We start from the raw sequence: 21,895 nt of genomic DNA, 5'->3' as shown, positions 1-21,895 counted from the left end.
AGACCATCCCCAAAGAAGAAATGCAAAGAAGCAAAATGGCTGTTTGAGGAAGCCTTCCCTGGTGGTGCAGAGGTTAAAGAGTCTGCCTGCAATGTGGGAGATCTGGGTTCGATCCCTGGGTCAGGAAGATCCCCTGGAGAAGGAAATGGCACCCCACTCCAGTATTCTTGCCTGCAGAATCCCATGGACAGAGGAGCTTGGTGGCCTATAGTCCATGGGTCGCAAAGAGTCAGACACGACTGAGCAACTTCATTTTCACTTTTCACTTTACAAATAGCTGTGAAGAGGGAAGTGAAAAGCAAAGGGGAAAAGGAAAGATATACCCATTTTAATGAAGAGTTCCAAAGAATAGCAAGGAGAGATAAGAAAACCTTCCTCAGTGACCAATGCAAAGAAATAGAGGAAGACAACAGAATAGGAAAGACTAGAGATCTCTTCAAGAAAATTAGAGATACCAAGGGAACACTTTGTGCAAAGATGGGCTCAATAAAGGACAGAAATGGTATGGACCCAATAGAAGCAGAAGATATTAAGAAGAGGTGGCAAGAATACACAGAAGAATTGTACCAAAAAGAGCTTCACAACCAAGATAACCATGATGGTGTGATCACTCACCTAGAGCCAGACATCCTGGAATGTGAAGTCAAGTGGGCCTTAGAAAGCATCACTATGAACAAAGCTAGTGGAGGTGATGGAATTCCATTTGAGCTATTTCAAATCCTGAAAGATGATGCTATGAATGTGCTGCACTCAATATGTCAGCAAATTTGGAAAACTCGGCAGGGGCCACAGGACTGGAAAAGGTCAGTTTTCATTCCAATCCCAAAGAAAGGCAATGCCAAAAAATGCTCCAACTACTGCACAATTGCACTCATCTCACATGCTAGTAAAGTAAAGCTCAAAATTCTCCAAGTTAGGCTTCAGCAATACGTGAACCATGAAATTCCAGATGTTCAAGCTGGTTTTAGAAAAGGCAGAGGAACCAGAGATCAAATTGCCAACATCCTCTGGATCATGGAAAAAGCACAAGAGTTCCAGAAAAACATCTATTTCTGCTTTATTGACTATGCCAAAGCCTTTGACTGTGTGGATCACAACAAACTGTGGAAAATTCTGAAAGAGATGGGAATACCAGACCACCTGACCTGCCTCTTGAGAAACGTGCATGCAGGTCAGGAAGCAACAGTTAGAACTGGACATGGAACAACAGACTGGCTCCAAATAAGAAAAGGAGTACGTCAGGCTGTATATTGTCACCCTGCTTATTTAACTTCTATGCAGAGTACATCATGAGAAATGCTGGACTGGAAGAAACACAAGCTGGAATCAAGATTTCCAGGAGAAATATCAATAACCTCAGATATGCAGATGACACCACCCTTATGGCAGAAAGTGAAGAGGAACTAAAGAGCCTCTTGATGAAAGTGAAAGAGGAGAGTGAAAAAGTTGGCTTAAAGCTCAACATTTAGAAAACTAAGATCATGGCATCCGGTCCCATCACTTCATGGGAAATAGAAGGGGAAACAGTGGAAATAGTGGCTGACTTTATTTTGGGGGGCTCCAAAATCACTGCAGATGGTGATTGCAGCCATGAAATTCAAAGACGCTTACTCCTTGGAAGGAAAGTTATGACCAACCTAGATAGCATATTCAAAAGCAGAGACATTAGTTTGCCAACAAAGGTCCATCTAGTCAAGGCTATGGTTTTTCCAGTGGTCATGAATGGATGTGAGAGTTGGACCATAAAGAAAGCTGAGCGCCGAAGAATTGATGTTTTTGAACTGTGGTGTTGGAGAAGACTCTTGAGAGTCCCTTGGACTGCAAGGAGATCCAACACAGTCCATCCTAAAGGAGATCAGTCCTGGGTGTTCATTGGAAGGACTGATGTTGAAGCTGAAACTCCAATACTTTGGCCAACTGATGCAAAGAGCTGACTCATTTGAAAAGACCCTGATGTTGGGAAAGATTGAGGGCAGGAGAAGGGGACGACAGAGGATGAGATGGTTGGATGGCATCAGCGACTCAATGGACGTGGGTTAGGGTGGACTCTGGACGTTGGTGATGGACAGGGAGGCCTGGCGTGCTGCAGTTCATGGGGTCGCAAAGAGGTGGACACAACTGAGTGACTGAACTGTACTGAACTGAATGCCTAGTAAGAGTTCTTACAGTTTTGCCTTAGAAAACCACTAGGTGGAACCGTGAGACCCACACAGAGCTAGAGCTGGAAAGGACAGCCACCTGGCTGTCTTTCATGAACAGAGGTGCTCACAAAGGCCAGAAAAGCTTCCTACCACCCAAGAAACTGGAAGGGCAGAGACCAAGATATGTTCTATGTCACCCACTGTCACTAAATATACTTCAAATCCTACTGGGAGATTTTGTCATAAAAATAATCCTTTCACACTAACTGAGCATTAAAAAAATATTTGGCTGCCCTGGGTCTTAATTGCAGCATATGGGATCTAGTACCCTGACCAGGGGTTGAACCTGGGCTCCCCTGCGTGGGAGAGCAGAGTCAGCCACTGGATCCCCAGGGAAGTCACTAACTTGTCTTTTTCAAGGCAACTTTAATATAGGATCTTACATTTCTTTATCTAGAAGGTAGTAGTATTACTAGCCTGTTTCTGGCTGGGATCTACAATCAGTAGTAACTGTAGGCAACTAGTAGCCAGTAGACCACACAGAACTACTATAGTCTAGTACCTCCACGCCCTATCTGAACAATGGCCAAACTAAACAGAGCAAGGCCTGACACTTCTGGACACCCCAAGGATCTCTGGCTAAATTTAATGAAAGAATTGCTGTTATTTAGGCTTTGAGACCTGCACTGAAGACAGCACTGTAAGTGCATAACAATGAGGCTCTGGTGATTTGTGGTGAGATGGGCTCTGGGCTCTGCCGTGCCTCTAGCAGAGTGGGCAACTGGCTGGTCCAGGAGGGTGAGAAAGATGCTGGAGCAGAGCAGAAGGCATGCAGGGCCTCCTGAAGCTTGTAGAGGTCAGAAGTGCTTCCACGGGGGCAAGACCTGCTGGGCATTTTACCAGCCCACTGCAGTGAGTGAATGACAGCATCAGCGAAAAACAGCCTGTTGTATAGAAGCTTCTGGGAAGCACCTACTGCCAGGCACTGTTCCAAGCACATTACACAGATTATTAATTTATTTACTCTTTATAACAACATTCTGAAGACATTATTGTAACTGCCTGCATTTTTTAGCTGAGAAAACTGAAGCCCTCAGAGTACAAGTAAAGTATCCAAGGTCAGGGGCTAGGAATTAGATATAGGGGACCTAGGTTCCAAACCAAATTCCCTGCACTGTATCTAGCATGCTGTACTTTCTCTCAAATGTGTGAACACGGAGTAGCACAGGAGAGGGTCCTGCTCCTCTTCACACACAGTCAGGGAGGTAACAAAGGTACATTGCACAGGATGTGGTGAGTGCAGTTATTCACCTAGTAGCTTGGTAGAGCAGGGGCTCAAGACAGACTCAAGCTCTCCACAACTAACTCGCTGGGAATCCTATGTGCATAAGGATGCAGGCTGTGCAGTACAAATCACAGGCCACACGGCAATTAGGCCAATCCTGCATACCGAACCCGTATGTACATAAGTCCCATGCATTCATCCATATCTTTCTTTTAACATTTTGATTTACTCTTCTGAAAATAGTGCTAGTGAGATATAATCGATAAATAATAAGCCATAGATATTTAAAGTCTACAAATTGATTAATAAATGCATTGACCCATGAAACTATCACCACAATCAAGATAAACAACACAACCATAATACACAAAAATTTCTTTCTGCCCCTTCTCCCAGCACCCCTCCTTATTCCCAGGCAATCAGTGATCTGCTTTCCATTTCTATAGATCAGTAGTTTGTTTTTTATGGACTATTTATCAGTTTAGTTCAGTTCAGTCGCTCAGTTGTGTCCGACTCTTTGAAACCCCATGAATCACAGCACGCCAGGCCTCCCTGTCCATCACCATCTCCTGGAGTTCACTCAGACTCATGTCCATCGAGTCCATGATGCCATCCAGCCATCCCATCCTCGGTCACCCCTTTCTCCTCCTGCCCCCAATCCCTCCCAGCATCAGAGTCTTTTCCAATGAGTCAACTCTTCTCATGAGGTGGCCAAAGTACTGGAGTTTCAGCTTCAGCATCATTCCCTCCAAAGAAATCCCAGGGTTGATCTCCTTCAGAATGGACGGGTTGGATCTCCTTGCAGTCCAAGGGACTCTCAAGAGTCTTCTCCAACACCACAGTTCAAAAGCATCAATTCTTCGGTGCTCAGCCTTCTTCACAGTCCAACTCTCACATCCATACATTACCACAGGAAAAACCATAGCCTTGACTAGACGGACCTGCATGTTATATGCTTTTTGTTTGCCTTCTTTTGCTTAGCACGATTATTTTGAAATTCATTTATATTGTTGCACATAGCAAGAGCTCATTCTTTAGCTCATTCTGACTAGAATTTCATAAAACAGAAAACCAGTTAGGCAAAGACTTCTTAGGATTTACAGTTTTGGGTGTTTTTTTCTAGGAAATTTTTGCCTAATCCAAGGTCACAAATATTTTTCTCCTATGTTTTCTTCCAGAAGTTTTATAATATCTGGTTTTACATTTAGGTCTATGATCCATTTTGAGATAATTTTTGTATGTGATGTGCAGTATGGTTTGAAGTTCACTTTTTTGCCTGTAGATATCCAATTGTTTCAAAATCGTTTATTGAAAAGACTGTCTCTTCTCCTTTTGTTGAAAATCAATTGACCATATATATGTGAGTTCATTTTTGGACTCTTCATTCTCATTTATTAATCTATTTCCCTACCGTTATAGTAACAACAGTTAATGCAAACCTTCTCTGTGACCGCCCTGTGGTCTAATTTCCCTTCTAATCGCCCTAATTTCCCTTCTGCCTCATGCTCATGAGATGAGTGTCACTACCTCATTCTTCAGATGGGGAAGAAGCTCAAAAAAGGTGAAGTCATTTGTGGCCACACAGTCTTTAAGTGGCAGAATTATGACTCAAACCACATCTGTCTAATTCCAAAAGCTGTGCTCTTAATTTCTTGTGGTAAACAGAATAATGCTTCCCCCAAAGACAGCCATATCCTAATTCCCGAAACCTGTGAACGGGTTGCCTTACATGACAAAAGAGACTTGCAGGTGTGATTAAGTTCAGGATCTTGAGATGAGAAGGTTATTGGGCTTCTGAGGTGGGTCACGTGAAATCACAAGGGTCCTTATAAGAGGAAGGCTGGAGGGTCAATATCAAGGAGGAGAGGTGACAGGGAGGCAGAGGTCAAAGTCAGAGAAAGATTAGAAGATGGTACACTGCTGGTTTTGAAGACAGAGGAAGGGGCCAAGAGTCAATTAACACTGGGAGCCTTTAGGTGGTAAAGGTAAGAAAACAGACTATCCCTTCAGAGACTCCAGAAGAACCAGCCCTATGAGCAATTTGATTTTACCCCAGGGAAAGCAATTTCAGATTCAATATAATACAGTACAATAATAAATTTGTGGTGACTTGTTACATTGGCCATAAGCCATTAATATACCATGGATGTTCTAACCTGTATTAAAGTGTGACCCATAATTTGGGTAAATTATTTAACTTTTGGGAGTCACAGCACCTCCATCTTCTAATGGCCACAGTAACGCTAACTTCCTAGGGCTAAAGCAATTAGAGAAGTATTCCTGACACAAAGCTCAATAAATGTTAATCACACATCATCTCTAGAAACCTCCAGACACTGACTGTTAGGGCCTTGGTGGTGGTGATTTAGTCGGTAAGTAGTGTCCAACTCTTGCAACCCCATGGACTGTAGCCTGCCAAGCTCCTCTGTCCATGAGATTCTCCAGGCAAGAGTACTGGAGTGGCTTGCCATTTCCTTCTTCAGGGCCTCTTCCCCACCCAGGGACTGAACCTGTGTCTCCTGCATTGCAAGCAGATTCTTTACTGTCTGAGCCACCAAGGAAGGCTGTTAGAGCCTTAGGAGACATTTTTTTTAGCTAGTCTGTTGATCCCTTTGTCCTTGGTAGGAGACGGAATCCTACTCTCAAGCAGCATGACAGCCCCAAGCCTTGAGTGACAGTTGGCAATTACAGGAGCCCACAGCAAGGGAGTCTGGGAGTAGAGAGTAGAGACAGAGGTTGTAGGACAAAGGGATGCTAAATCAAACCCCTCAACTCTCACTACAAAGTGCTGAAATTTCTTTTTTCTTCCTTAAAGAAACGTGCATGCATACATACTAAGTCATGGATCTGCTTACTCGTTATTTAGTCAGAAAATATTTACTGAGCACCTACTATGCGAAAAACATGGTGCTAGTGTAGGGTATACAATCTAGAGGGGGAGACAGATGTTAAGCCTATAAATACCCTCAGAAACAAGGACAAATGGTGACAAGTGCTACCTAGGAGAAAACTGGGTGAGAGATAGAACATAGAACGAAGCAGGGCGGGAGTGCTGCTGGTCTATCTAGAAAGTAAGAAGAGGGAAAGCAATGTATTCATTCACTCACTCAATCAGCAAATATTTACTGAGTGTTTATTCTGTATCAAGATGAGCACTGGGGTACAGGGGTAAACAAGAGTTTCTGTTCTCCTGAAGCTTGTCTGTGTGCAAGAAAGAAACAGAGAGAGAGAAAGAAAGGGAGAGAGGGAGGAGAGAAGTGTAGGAGGGAGAGAGAGAAGAGAGAGGGTGAGAGGTAGCGAGCATACACAAGGGCGAGTCAGCATGGGTGTGTGTGTGATTAGGATATAAATGCACAAATAAATAAATATGCTCCCTTCTCATCATTCACAAATTTTGTACTTGCAAATTCACTTTCTAAAATGCATTTGTAACCCAAGATCAATAGTTGTGGCACTTTCACGTTCACTAGTGGACATGCTTTAAGGCGGCAAAAAATGTGAGTTACCCAATGTACATGTGGCCAAGGAGGCTCTACCATCTTCTACTTGCTGTCAAGCCAGTGTCCTTTCTACCGTTGATGTGGTGTCACATTTCTTATGCTTTGTGTTGATGATTTGCCTGTTTAAAATGGTCCCTGAGCTTACAGCTAAAGTGCTGTCTAGTGTTCCTACATGCAAGAAGGCTGTGATGTACTTTATAAGAAAACATGTGCATTATTAGATAAACATGCCAGGCCTGACTTACAGTGTTGTTGGCTGTGAGTTCAATGTTAGTGAATCAACAATATATGTGTTTCCCTGTTTCTAAACATGAACTGCATGATCTAAGAAAACTCGAAGAGAAAGTTTCAACAACAACGACAAAAATAAAAGTTGTTAGAATAAGATCATTTAGCCTCTAAAAGTAGGAACATGATCAGTTTGGTTGTTTAAGTTCTAGTCTATTTGCTTAAAAATCAGCTTCTTTCCTTGAAATAACAGAACCCTAACATGACGTCCAGATATATGTTGCCCGTGAGCCAGAGTTTGAAAAACATTTTTATAAAAAAGCAACAACTTTATTGTTACAAAATAAACAACACACTCTATAGTTTCAAAAGGTCTCTCAACAATCATAGGATGTTAGATTTTTAAGAGACTGTTCAGTTTGAAATTCTCTCTTCCACTCTTTCAATCTTTCTTCAAAAATTTTATTTTATATTCTAAATAACATGATGTACTTTTAGTATATGCACATTTTCTTCAATCATTTCAATTTATAGTATTCTCCCTTGCTTGTTGCATATTAAAATGTTGCAGAACTGGGGACATGGATTCTGAATTGTATTTCCACTTACCCATGCTCTCCATATTCAAGGGTTCTGCTTCTTCACTAACTAGAATATAATAAAATGATGTTAAATTTACATTTTTGAATCAGATATGTATCTTAGTCTTCTACCAAGTCTTAAAACATAAAACACAAAAGCAAATAAACAATGAAGATTTAAGCTATTTATTAATAATCAAATAGAAACTGAATAATTAATTGTCTTTCTCACCGAATAATCTCATAATGATATATTTGCTATAACATTTATCTCATTTATTACATGATATTTAGTTGATATTATAATGATATGAATAAAAATAATAATAAATCCCCATATTTTGAATTCCACTTGCATTTGACTTTATGACAGCAAAAACTGTTTGAGAGATAAAACCATGATTGTTTCGGCTGCTAACAGATGTACAAATACTAAACCCATAAAAATCCCATAAATGAAAAAACAGTCCTACCAGTTAATGGCATTTTGGTTTTGGCATGTTTTGTTTTCTTTCGTTTTTGAGGTTTTGGAGCCATGGCTCAGATTTTCAGCTGCATAAAGAGAGGATATCATTAGCATCATTTATAGTTTCAAATAGTAAGTATTATCATCTAATAAACATAAGAATATATCTCCTAAGTTTTGTCTTTGGCTAAATCATCATGTGGGTTTCCCTAGTGGTTCACTAGGAAAGAATCTGCCTGCCAGTGCAGGAGACACAGATTCAATCCCTGGGTGGGGAAGATACCCTGGAGAAAGAAATGTCAACCCACTGCAGTATTCTTGCTTGGAGGATTCCAAGGACAGAGGATCCTGGTGGGCCACAGTCCATGGGGTCACAAGAGCTGGACACGACTTAGCAACTAAACAACAGCAAATCAACATGTATCTTCACAAATGGGTGTTTTGTGACCAAAAGTTTATTGCAACAACAGTCTTCCTAGTGAGATCTTGCCATTCCAGGGGAGCCATTCAACTGAAGCTGAAGTTTTGGCAAGAGACATGTCAAGGTTTCCGCCACAGATCCTGCCACGGAAGCACAAAAGAGGACACTGGATCCCCTGCCTCCTGCTACTGTTTCCATTTCAGGAAGCTGCTCTGTGCTCCCCTGTGCCCGGCAAGTGTCCCAGCTACAAACACAGGCCTAAAGTCCATAGGAAGGCACAGACTCACAATGTGTATATATATGCATGATTTTTGAATGATATAAATAAACCTAGACAGCATATGAAAAAGCAGAGATGTCACTTTGCCGACCAAGATCCATATAGTCAAAGCTATGATTTTTTTAGTAGTCAAGTATGGATGTAAGAGATGAACCATAAACAAGGCTGAGCACTGAAGAATTGATACTTTTCAATTGTGGTGTTGATGAAGACTCTTGAGAGTCCCTTGAACTGCAAGGAGAGAAAGCCAGTTAATCCTAAAGGAAATCAACCCTGAATATTCATTGGAAGGACCGATGTTAAAACTGAAGCTCCAATACTTTGGCCACCTGATGTGAAAAGCCAACTCATTGGAAAAAACTCTGATGCTGGGAAAGATTAAGGGCAGGAGGGGAAAGGGGAGACAGAGGATGAGATTGTTGGATGGCATCATTGACTCAATGGACGTGAGACTGAGCAAACTCTGGGAGATGGTGAAGCCTGGCGTGCTGCAGTCTATGGGGCTGCAAAGTGCAGACACCACTTAGAATGAAAAACAACCAAATTTAAGTAGTACTTTTGTCCTAGAATGTGTACATGTAACCATTGTGTCTTTATTTGCACTCTCAGAGAATACCTCCAAAAGTTTTCTGTGGAATTACTCAACAATTTTGACAGGACATAACATGTCCAAGGTCATTGCCATGACACTAAATCCCTGTCATCTCAATGATCAGCTCTGATCCGTCTTGTTAGATGGGTAAGATGTGATTTCAGGAGTTTGACCAGCAGGGATTAAAAATAGACCCTTCTACCAGCTTAGTGGCCTTAGGCTAATTATTGTGCAATGGATGGCTCTGACCCACTGTTTCAGCCTGTTGAGCCTCCTCCATCCTACTTCCCAGCCTTAGTGCAATTTCACATCTTGGACCTAGTCTTCTTCTCAGAAGATTCTTATCAATGTACCCGTCTCTATATTCTATCCCAGCTATATTTGACTTAAAATACACAGAAACCTTGTGAAGGTCACCCAAACTCACCTGACGTGCACACACACACACCCCCACACACTGTTTATTTCACAAATACTTACTGAGTGACTATAATGTGCCAGATGCTTTCCTAAGTATTAGGAATATAGCTGTGAAGAAATTGGCAAAAGCCCTGCCCTGATAGAGCTTGTGTTCTAGTGGGGAAAGAGACAGCAAAGAAAGGAACAAAATAATCAGTCCCTCAAATGATGATAACTATTAAGGAGAAAAGGAAAAGCAGAGGTGGGTGTAGGAGGAGAGAGAGTGCATGCAGGGAGACCTCACGTAAGCAACATTGAAGCAAAGTCCCAAGAGAAGGGAGGGAGCCGGAAATGCAGGTATCTCAGGAAGGAAAGGGTATTTCCAGGCGGAGGGAATGGTAGGTGTAGTGATTCTGGGGCAAGTGTTTGTGTGGCGCTTCAGGAAAACGCAAGAAGGTCGTGATGGTTGGAGCAGAGAGACTCAGGGGAAGACTAGGACCTGAAGTTGGTTGGAGAGGTAATGCAGCTATATTAACAGTCAGTTTTGCTGTAGAAACAAATGCCCTTTACTGCTCAGTAACATGCAACAGCAAACATTTCTTTCTTCCCATGTTCTTTATTATGGCTGTGGGTGAGATGTTGGCTCCAGTCTTTTTCTGCGACACAGGCTGAAGGAGCAGTGCCTATTTGACACATACTACTTTTGCGGCAGAAGAAGAAGTGAGAGCTAATAAAATCGAGAATGCTTTCTAACTCTTCTCCTTGACACTGGTGCACTGTCCTTTTTCCTGCTTACATTCCATTGGCTCAACCAAATCACACAGTCAATCCTGATAAGGGGGTAAGAATGTATGCTTGCCTAGGAATGAGTCGGAATGATGATCCTCCTACAAGGGAGGTGGATAGTTGGGGGCAATTATATAATGTACCACAAGAGGGCTAGGTCATGGAGAAGGACTTTGGGTTTCACTGTGAACGAAGGGGGGAGCTTTGGATGTTTTTGAGCTGGGGAGTTACTTCACTTGACTTGATTCACATTTTGAGAATCACTGTGGCTGCTGTGATGCCAAGACTACAGCAAGGAAAGAACTGAAGTAGAGAATCCAATTAAAAGACAGTCAATTATCCAAGAAAGAGATAGTGGCAGTTTAGATCAGGGAGGTGAGAGTGGGATGGAAAAACTGCCTGGATTCAGGATAGATTTTGTAGAACCCACAGTATTTGCTGATGACTTGGATGCAGGTTCTGAGAGAAAGAAAGAGATCAAGGATGACTTTAGTCAGTTTTGCCTCAAGAACTGAAAGCATAGGTTTGCTGTTTATTGAGATGGGAATTCCCCAGGAAGAATCGTTTTGAAAGGGAAGATTGGGAGCTCAATTTGGGGCATGTGAAATAGACTATATACTGAGAGGATGGAGGTTCATTTTCTTTCCTATTATTGTGACCTCTGTAACTGGCATAGTATATGTACCAAGAAAAATTGTTAATGATTCCTTGGTCCTTCTTCCCCTTCTTCTATTCTTAGCTTATGAAATTCCAATCTAAAAAAAAAAAAGGCTTCTAGATGGTAAAGAATCTGTTTGCAAAGCAGGAGACCCATGTTTCATCCCTGGGTTGGGAAGATCCCTTGGAGAAGGGAGTAGCTATTCACTCCAGTATTCTTGCCTGGAGAATTCCATGGACAGAGGAGCCTTTTGGGCTACTGTCAATGGGGTGGACATGACTGAGTGACTAACGGCTTCACTCTTCTTTTTTTCTATGAATAAGCAGTATGCATGCTGTATTAGTGTTCTATTGCTGCTAAAACAGTTATCACAAACTTAGTGTCTTAAAACAGTAAAAATTTATCTCACGGTTCTATAGTTTCAAAGTCTGGTTAAAATCAATGTATCAACAAGGAAATGCATCAACATTTCCATCCTTTCTAGAGGTTCTAGGGGAGAATTCATCTCCTTGCCTTTTCCTACTACTGGAGGACCTCAGCATTCCTTGGCTTGTGGGCACTCTGGCTCTATCTTCAAAACCACTGATGGTGGGTTTAAGTCCTTCTCATATAGAATATTCTTACCTTCTCTTCCTCCTCCCTCTTCCACTTTTAAGAACCCTGGTGATTACCTTGGACTCACCTCGATAATAAAGGATGATCTTTCTCTTTTAAGGTCAACCGATTAGCAATTTGAAGTTCACCTACAAATTTAATTCTTCTTTGCCACATGAAGTAAAATAATCACAGGTTCCAGACAGGTGCCACTTGAATGTATAGGTCTCAGCTTAACATAAACCATCCCAAGAAACGTCAAATCAATTATATGCGCCCAGTTCTCTTCAAATGTTGCTATTAAATGTGCATGGGTGTCCTCAGTCACTCAGCCATGTCCAACTCTTTGTGACTCCACGGACTGTAGCCTTCCAGGCTCCTCTGTACCTGGGACTTCCCAGGCAAGAATACTGGAGTGGGTTGCCGTTTCCTTGTCCAGGGGATTTTCCTGAACCAGGAATTGAACCTGTGTCTTCTGCATTGTAAGCAGATTCTTTACTGTCTGAGCCACCAGAGAAGCCTGTTAGGGCCTTAGGAAACATTTTTTAGCTAGTCTGTTGCTCCCTTGCATCCTTGGTAGGAAAGGGAATACTAGCCTTTTGTATCTCCTGCATTGGCAGGTGGGTTCTTTACCACTGAGCCATCTGGGAAGCCCTTAATTACAGCAGGTCTTACTAAAATTTTTCATAAAACCAACAGCATATTTTGTGTAGTGAATGTGCTATATTATATTTTCCAAAATTCTCTCATTAAATCGACTACTTCAAGGTCACAGAAAACTTTCAATACAGATATCATTTTATCAAAATTACTCTGAAATGCTCACCATATTTTTCCTGTTCCCAACAGAAGTAAATCCATCATGATTAAGAGTAGCAGAAGAGATATTCATCTATTCCTAAAATAAAGATTATGTCTACCCTGGAGGCTTGTGCTACAATTGGTTTTCAAAGCCACCATAGCTGATTGAATTTAAAAACAGAATTTATGAAAGATAATACTTACAAATATTTAAGAATTCCATGTAAGTATTTTTGATAGTAACTTTGTAAATTAACTCACTCATTCCAGAATGCCTTTTTGCTACCAGTGCACCAAAGGACACATTTTCTACCTTCCATAATGACAGCAAAAGACAATTGGGAGTGACAGAAGAAGTGAGTTCAGTGGACCCTCCTCCATAACTGCGGGTTCCACAATCTTGGATTCAACCCAACTCAGATCAACAACATTGAGGAAAGAAATTCCATAAAGTTTCAAAAAGCAAAATTTGAATTTGCCATGCACTGACTATTATTTACATTGTGTTAGGTATTAAAAGTAATTTAGAGATGATTTAAAGTACACAGGAAGATGTGCTTAGGGTTTGTAAATAATACACCATTTTATAAAAGCACTCTTGGATTTTGGTATCTATGGAGAAGCCTGAAAAAAAAAAACCCTGCCATAGATACTGAGGGACAACTGTACTGGATACATGCTCTGTGCAACAGTTCATGTTCAAAACCTGTGATGGTACTCCACTGATAATGAGGAGCATTGCATTCAGAGCTGTCCATGACTTGGTTCCAAACTAAAGATTTGCCTGGGACTGTTTTTCTATGAGGCTTCAGGAAGGCAACTACTGCAAATGAAGGGATAAATGATATGAATTATAACTGACATAATACAGCAATGTAAACAGTTGTTAGCTTCCTCTCTTCAGTTTATTCTGCTGTATTGCACATACCTGTACACATTCTCATCTGTTACATATATGCCTGTGTGGCTCACAGCCATTCATGAGATTTTTAATTCTAAGAAAACCTGTAGCACTGGAACCTCATCTTCACCTAGTGTCTTTCTATGTAAGTATTACTTCCTTAAGACTTCTTCAATTATCTGACCTTGTCTAGATGGCCATCAGCCTCTTTATCCTCTTTCATCTTCCCAAAGTATATGTAAGCTCATCATGTTTGCCTCCATCGCTTTCACTTTTGTTAAAAAATAGAGATTTAGAATAAGATCCAAGACTAACATCTTGGGAGTCTTGTAAGTATGTTTCCAAGAACTGCTGCTTCTTGGTCAATCTCTACCAAGATCCTGATGATTAAGCTTCAAGGTTCTCCTGGGCTCTTCTGCCATCTTTGGAAAAGTGCAAGACACCCACACTCCAGAGATAACTGTTTCTACAATATTTGTTAGTCTTCTCTTCTCGTTTCTCCCCTTCTAACCTACTTCCATTTATTTCCAATATCAGATATTTACTTATTTAAGTAGATGCTAAATCATGACTTCTCCCTCTGATATATCTCCTGAACTCCAAGCTTTCCTCTCCCATAGCCTCCTCTGGTTTAGGTCTTCAACATGTCCTCTTATATCAGGAGTTCCTGTCTTGTGCCATAAACCCCTCTGGCAGCCTGGTGAAGCCCATGCATCAGACAAAAACATGGGATTACATGGACTACATTATACTGAAATACAGTTATCAAACTATTTAAAAAATTATGGTATAATAATTTATGTGCTTCTTTATTAATACATTAAATAAGATCTAGCAGTGGTTCTATGACTGCCTTAATTTTGAAGAAGTGGTGAGCATAAATAATATAACATCCATGATATTATATGAAAAGGTATATAATATCTTTTGATGACAAAGTCACAGGTCCCGTGAATACTACTGTGGTTTGTTACCAATGAATGCATTTCAATTAGTGGTTAGTCAAAATAAACACGCAATTTTTTTTTTCTGTCCACGGATTCCTCTTCCCCTACCCTGCCACTAGACCAAGTAGATCATGAACACTTAACTTACTCCCCACCTCTGTTCCAACCAGAACAGTCCCACAGGGCAGGCCTTCAGAGTGCTCTTCCTAAAATGCAGATCTTAACAGGCCACTTCCCTGTATACTAGGGAATATAAAGTGGGTTTCTATCAGCCACAGAGGCATTCTCCTCCAGTGAAAGTGAAGTCGCTCAGTCGTGTCCGACTCTTTGCAACCCCATGGACTGTAGCCTACCAGGCTCCTCCATTCATGGGATTTTCCAGGCAAGAGTACTGGAGTGGGTTGTCATTTCCTTCTCCAATTCTCCTCCAGTAGGATAGAAATAGAATTCATCTGAAATGCAAGTTTCCTGGACTCCCACTGTGATTCTGTAGATCTGGGTGAGCCTGGGACTCTGCCTTTTTAAAATTACTGTGAGGCAGTCTTACACTCAGGGTTTGAAGACCAGATTTAACAAAACAGGAGAGAGTCCAAATTTTAAGCATCACTTTTAACACCCTTCGCAGCCAGCCTCACTACATATATTCTTCTAGTTCTACTCTGGCCTCATAGAATTACTATCCATTCTCTAAACAGAGAGTGAAAACGCCCTGCCCTCCCCACCCCCCATCTTCCATATGATGCACATCTCTGCTTGCTGAAATCTTACTCATTCTTAAAGGTTCAATTCAACCTTCTCTCTGAAGCCTCTGCAACTTTCTCACTCAGGCTAATACAATCCTGTTTTCCTTGATACTTTCTAATCATGCTGCAGCCTAGTTAATTATGCCAGGCTTCTGCAAAGCCAGGAACCTCAAACTCTGAGCTGCCTGAAGGATTGCTGTAAGTGCATTCAGCATTCAGAATACACCGTGGGGAAAGAGAAATTATTGAACATCAATCAGGTTCTGGAAGTCAACAGAGGAATAAGACAAGGCCCTTACTTTCAAAGAGCTAAAGTTCCTCTGTTTACCTTCTTCATGTCATCTACTAAAGCCCTTTCTTAAGTCCTGAAGACATCTAATCACTTCAGTCCACATTAATCATTTCTTCTTTGATCTGCTAAACCAGGATCATGCTGTTTTCCTTTTTATCCATCTATTCATCCATCCAATAATTATTGGGTTTCTACTATGTTCCAGGCAATGTGAAAGCACTGGGAATACAAAACCTGTGTACAGGTACCGGCCCTCAAAGTTCTCAGAGTGTTGTTAACTGCTCTCTCATTATTACTTTTGTCCCCGGTTAGGCTGGAAGTTCTTTGAAAGCAGAGAAAGTTTTGTAGATTTATGTAGTCTTCACCATGTGAAGACTGGCACAGCGAGTGTTCCTAATGCCCTTGTGAGTAAAATACTGACTTGTTTTCCAAACCTCCTTTCCCACTCAAAGCTTCCCTTACCTGATACTGCTAAACTGAAGGGAAAAGAAGCCTCTTCACAATACCCTGGAGAAAAATTCCTTCGGGAGCTGGAGATGAGAGTTTGACTCTACTCTCTCAGAAAAACAAGTCCCCAGAACAGAAAGTCTAGTTTCTCCAGCAAACTGTTACCCTGACGCATCCGTTGCTAAGAGAAAAGAGGCTGGTCCTCTGCTGAGATTGACAAAACGGCATCACCAGTACAATGCCCGCTCCCTCCGGTCTCTTTCAGAGCTGATTTGTGATTGGTTGCTATGGTGATGACGTCACTCAACCTGAACCGAAGGGAGGCCCTCAAGTTTCCCACCAGTAAGAAAGAGATGTGCAGTTTGAAAGTGTAAAGAGCCTAACCTGGTCTAACTCCACGACTGCCTGGCTTGATGCATGCCTTGTCGTACCCAGAGCAGCCGTACCTAAAGGAGAGCCGTTCTAGGGTGAGGTCTCTAGCATCCAGGAACGAAGGACGATGTGAAGATTTAGGGCTGCTGCTCTGCCTCCCCAGCTGCAACCCGGGTCCCTGCCCGGAACCTGCCTAGACTTACGTCTCGAGGAAAGAAAATACGGCTCGATCGGGTTTCGCGGTGTCCTAGAACTTTTCACGTTTTACATTTACTTCTTGCCAAAATAACTTTTGTACAGAGTGTGAGCCAAAATGAAAGTGTGAATCTCCAGGGGAAGTTGATTAAATCCCTCAGCAACACCAAGGTTAATTTTATCTATAATTACGGCTCCTATGGGATTCATACAGTAAAGCTCATCTGTTACCCGCCCTCTCCTCCTTTAGAAAAATAATTAAAACTGCCTAATTTCTAAGCTGGCAGAATTTAATGAAGTAATTCAATTGATTTCTGTAATTGGTCTAAATTACTATTTTACACCCAATTAAAACGAAAATATTTGGCAACAGCTTATAGATTCATAACATATCTGAAATTTAGTAACCCTGAACAAGATGACTTTATATGGTGTGTAGGAAGATCATGTACATTCTTTCAAATATCTGAAGAATTTATGTTTTGCAAAATGCAAATAAATTTCACTAAATCAGTCATTAAAAAACAAAACTAGGAGGAAGTCTTATTATTGTGACTTTGTGAAAACCTTTTCCCAGGCTCTCCCCTGGACTCAGTCCTGAAAAATCTTCTTTTCCTACTCTTTGCAGTCTCCTGGTGGCATCATAACCCTGCTGCTTAGCTTCAACCGTCCCTCCAAACACATCAGTGACTTCCATTTTTATACTCTCAACCTAACACATCTCTTAAATTCCAGACCTGAATTTCCACTACCTCTTGGATATTTCCAAGTATATCTAGCTTAGTTCATGGTGTTTAATGGTTGCTAAATAAAGATAATGAATAATTACTGTGCCAGAGGCATCACATTTTAGCAGAAGCAAAAATCAATCATTATCTTTCATATGTCTTTCAGGTATCTTCAGAAACTTTTTTTTTTTTCACTTCTTTACTGTCCATTAGTTTGCAAAGCAAGAAATCTGAGTCACCCCTGACTCCTACCTCCCTCAGTCAATATCACTAAATCCTGTCATTTTCCTTTTCTAAACTATCTCACAAATAATCTATCTCTTCTTAGCCGTCTTCACTGCTTCTGACTTATTTTAGGTGGTAATAATGGTCTGTTGACTTGTTCTGTCTCTTGCTCTCTAATTTATTTGCCACAGTGCCACAGAGTGTTCTGAAACAGAAATTCAATCCTGTTAGCATCCTGCTTACATATTCTCAATCTGGCATATGAAACCCTGTACAAATAAGGTTCTGAAGGATACCTTAAAAATATCCAGAGGATAATAAGTTATGTTTTTAACCTTACTTCCTGCCTCTCACATTAATTCAGTCCACATTTTAGTGCAGCTTTTTTCAGTTGAACCCCTTTAAGAGCTGAGAGGCATGGAACCATAAAGGTTGGGGCTTGGTAACAGGCTGATAGAGGGGTTATAGCTTAGCTAGAAGGGTTATTGAAATGGACTTCTGCAACTGAGAGATGTTTGTTTCATTCAAAGAATTCATGAGGTCTTAGCATTCTGCTCCACAATATGTTCATGCTCGCTTTTGTTTTTTAATATGCCTAAAATCCTTATTCATTTGTATTTCAATAAACTGGGGAAAGTGTCCAAAATCACTATTAACTAAAATGGACATAACATTGAATAAACTCAAAAAAGCCCTGGACAGCTGTGACATGCTCACCCTGGGGGTTTCCACAGCTCCTGGCGTACTGCTGCACAGGCCCGGGAGTCTGTGTGTCCCAGGAAGAGAGGTGGAGCTCTGGTTATGCAGAGCCCTGGACTGCTCCCTAAATATGCCTTACCCTTTAATAACTGTGCATCCACTTCTACCTCTACTCAACCTCTAATGCCTTCCTTCATCTGCATTATCCAGTAAACTATTTTTCAAGACCAACTTAAATACCATATTCCCTGAAAGACACCCAGACACCCAACAGAATTAGTCACTGCTTCTGTTTTTTCTTTATAGCAACTATTACACTGTGTGGCAATGGCTTGTTTGTGTGGATATCTCCCCTGTTAGACTTTAGGGCTGGGATGGTGTCTTACTCCATTATATTGCCGTTGTTTAGCACAGTATCTGACATAGGTATTTAATATATGTTGAGTCATTTAATTGATTAACTCTTCTTGAGACCAAATCTAGATAAAACTCTCTAACAAAAATTTCTTTATTTTCTTCTAAAGAGTTTTCTTTTTTAAAAAAAATTCATACTGCATTGCAGTCAGATTTAAGGAAGTAAATATTATAACCTTGTGATTTAGATGACACATCAAGCCTCTGTGTCATCTTTACAGACATCCCAAAGGGATGCCCATTTGGAGGAATGAGTCATAGATCCTAATACCAAGAAGGCTAGAAATCAAATGGAAATGTTTAGTGATTTCTTCATGTTACAAATTCAGATTATAAATTAATGTTCTTTCATGGATGTGGTCCCCATGATGGCTAGTGAACACTGTTATGCTCTCCCAGGGGATGCTGAGTGAAATCTGCTGGCAATTTGAAGATATTTAAAAATTAGTTTAGTTGTATTAGTTGCTTCCCTGGTGGCTCAGATGGTAAGGAAGCTGCCTGCAATGCAGAAGACCTGGATTCAGTCTTTGAGTTGGGGAAGATCACTTGGAGAAGGAAATAGCAACCCACTCCAGTATTCTTGCCTGGAGAATCCCATGGACAGAGGAGTCTGGAGGGCTACAGTCCATGGAGTCATAAAGAGTCAGACATGACTGAGCAACTAAACTTATCAGTTGAGTGACAATGTAATGAATCGAGAAGCTGTTATTGAAAATACTTCTCTGATGGTTAAGGACACCTTGTAACTTCAGATTGGGTTTACAGGGGGTAATCCCTTGGTGGCTCAGACAGTAAACAATCTCCCCATAGTGCGGGAGACCCAGGTTCGATCCCTGGGTGGGGAAGAACCCCTGGAGAAGGGAGTGGCAACCCACTCCAGTATTCTTGCCTGGAAAATGCCACGGACAGAGGAGCCTGGCAGGCTACAGTCCAGGGAGTTTCAAAGAGTCAGACACGACTAAGTGAATAACAATTTCACTTTCACTTTGACAAATTAGATATGAGTTAGATTTTTGCTACTTTAGGGCTTCATTTCCTCACCCCTTTTCAGAATTTTGTTTAAGAGTTAGTTCAGCAACTAGAGCTTGAATACCCTTAATAGGAGTCATTACATGTTTTGTTGGGCTTCTGTGGTGGTTCAGATCGTAAAGAATCCACCTGCAATGCGGGAGACACAGGTTTGATCCCTTGGTCAGGAAAATGCTCTGGAGAGGGGAATGGCTATCCATTCCAGTATTCTGTCTGTCTGCATGAGTATGCATGGGAGAAAGAAAGGGTGGGAGAGAAGGAAGTGTCTCTGTTTGAGCCCCAAGTTGCTGGGATTCTGATGCGTTTGGACAGTGCTTGGGAAAACTATCACAATCTACTACTTGAGGAACTGAGGAGTATCCCAGAAGAGTACTCAGATTCAGAAATGAGAAAAGACCAAAAAAAAAATCTGACCTGGGAACAAAGCTTTATCTATTGGGGAGAAGACCAACTGTGGCAATTCTAAGGGGAAAAAATGAACAGAAACTTCTATAAGAAATGAGAATATGTACAAGTGAGACGATAGGCTTTCTTATGACTTGTGCACAGAAAGGCTTGAGTCTAATGGTGACTAAACAGAGCACAACCCTCACTCCCATCAAACCTGTTGGTACTTCCCACAAACGAAGGTGGGGGCCTAGGGACTGTCTGTAGGCTGTGGGCAGCCTGTGTCTGCAGAGGGACCAATGCAGGAGTTGAGGAGGAGAACACAATGCCATGGGGTAGCAGAGTATTTGTGAGTATAGATGAGGCTCCACTCTACACTAGAAACAGTTGGTGAGTGAGAGTGTCGTATAGAGGTGATAGTCCTACAGTATCAACAGGCATCAGGAACCAGTTCTACATGTATACTTATTAATGCTATCAAGGTACTTTAAATTCTACTTTTTTAAGTGTATCATTCAAATAATACGTTGTATAAAGTTTAAAAATTATGTTAGAGTCTAAATTTGTCACTTTCTGGATAAATGACCTCAGACAAGCGGTTGAACTCCCTCTAGCTCAGTTTCACTTCTGCAAAATCTGGGACAATAATGCTTTCCTCGGAGCCAAGTCACATAAAGAGCGAGAACACCCACACTGCTGCTGAAAATGGCTTTCTTCAAAAAAGATAACTCTTCACAGTATGAATTGGAAACAGGCAGTCAGTTCATTCAGGTTTCCACAGGGGACTTCTTACATTCCAGGAGAGAGAGAAAACTGGTTCTTCTCTCAACCAAGTAGCTTCAGATTTGAAACAAAATCATGTTACTATTTTTGCCATATGAGGGTACAAATCACAAAGTTTTTTAAAAAAGGGTAAAATTCCCATTCTTGAGTTTAGCCAGTTTTCATGTTTAAAGTTTGAACAGTTAGATATGTCCCCAGTAAAAACCTATTCAGAAGCAACTAGTTTAGAAAATTGTGTTTAATACATTTTTTTTTCAGTTTAAAGAAACCAATCATGTTTGTTAGCAGAAATTAGTTTTTACCTATTCTCACTAGCTATATAGTAAAAATAAAATTTTAAAGAATATTAGTATAAAGGGATAACAGATTACTACCCTGTCCAGATTACCCACAGATCTTAATCTGTCCCTCCATCATAGCACTGCCATTAAAAAGGCCAACATAGTGCCTCAAATGTGGTATATGCTCAAAACCACCACAATATTGTAAAGTAATTAGCCTCCAATTAAAATTTTAAAAATATATATACAATATATAATTTTTAAAAATGTAGTATATGCTCAGTGGTGATTGTTGAATCAAAATTAATTTGAAACTCTGTTCAGCGTCTGTTCAGACATTGCCTTTGCCCTTTGATGACAGTTGAAGGCAGATGTGAATATTTAACTGTCTACTAGACATTTCCATTTGGATGTCTAATACAGGGTTATTCAACGTGTGACCCTCAGATCAGAATCAGTCAGGAAATATTTGTTACCAGTCCAGGAAATATTTGTTAACAATCTACAACAAAAGAAATACTGAAATCGCAGTTGCTTAAAACCTTTCTAGCATTTTGATAGAGTTGCTGCTTTTTATCACATATGAAAAAATTGGTTTGTACTCTAAATGTCTTTATTCCATTTTCTAGAAATATATTTGTATTGTATTTCACAGAAATATCAGTCTGTGAGAGAAATGGAAACAAAACCAAATCACATTGCTTCCAACAGATAGTTTGA

General features: G+C 40.8%; 1 protein-coding gene across 2 annotated transcripts in view; it reads right to left on the bottom strand.

The window, feature by feature from the left end:
* Positions 1 to 16,230, bottom strand: part of DNAI3 (dynein axonemal intermediate chain 3) — a 93,307-nt gene extending 77,077 nt beyond the window's left edge. For both annotated transcript variants that reach the window (XM_069571073.1, XM_069571146.1), the window contains exons 1-3: positions 16,078 to 16,230; positions 8,209 to 8,287; positions 7,764 to 7,802 (exon numbers count right to left, since the gene is read on the bottom strand). In XM_069571073.1, coding sequence (XP_069427174.1) covers positions 7,764 to 7,802; positions 8,209 to 8,272 — 103 coding nt within the window. In that variant the 5' untranslated portion in view covers positions 8,273 to 8,287; positions 16,078 to 16,230. The remainder of the gene's footprint in view (positions 1 to 7,763; positions 7,803 to 8,208; positions 8,288 to 16,077) is intronic.
* Positions 16,231 to 21,895: the final 5,665 nt, after the last annotated feature.

Source organism: Ovis canadensis, chromosome 1 (genome assembly GCF_042477335.2).
Source record: "Ovis canadensis isolate MfBH-ARS-UI-01 breed Bighorn chromosome 1, ARS-UI_OviCan_v2, whole genome shotgun sequence".
In the NCBI taxonomy this organism is placed as follows: domain Eukaryota; kingdom Metazoa; phylum Chordata; class Mammalia; order Artiodactyla; family Bovidae; genus Ovis; species Ovis canadensis.
Note: the sequence above shows the minus strand (reverse complement) of the source record. Positions and strands in the feature narration are given on the sequence as shown.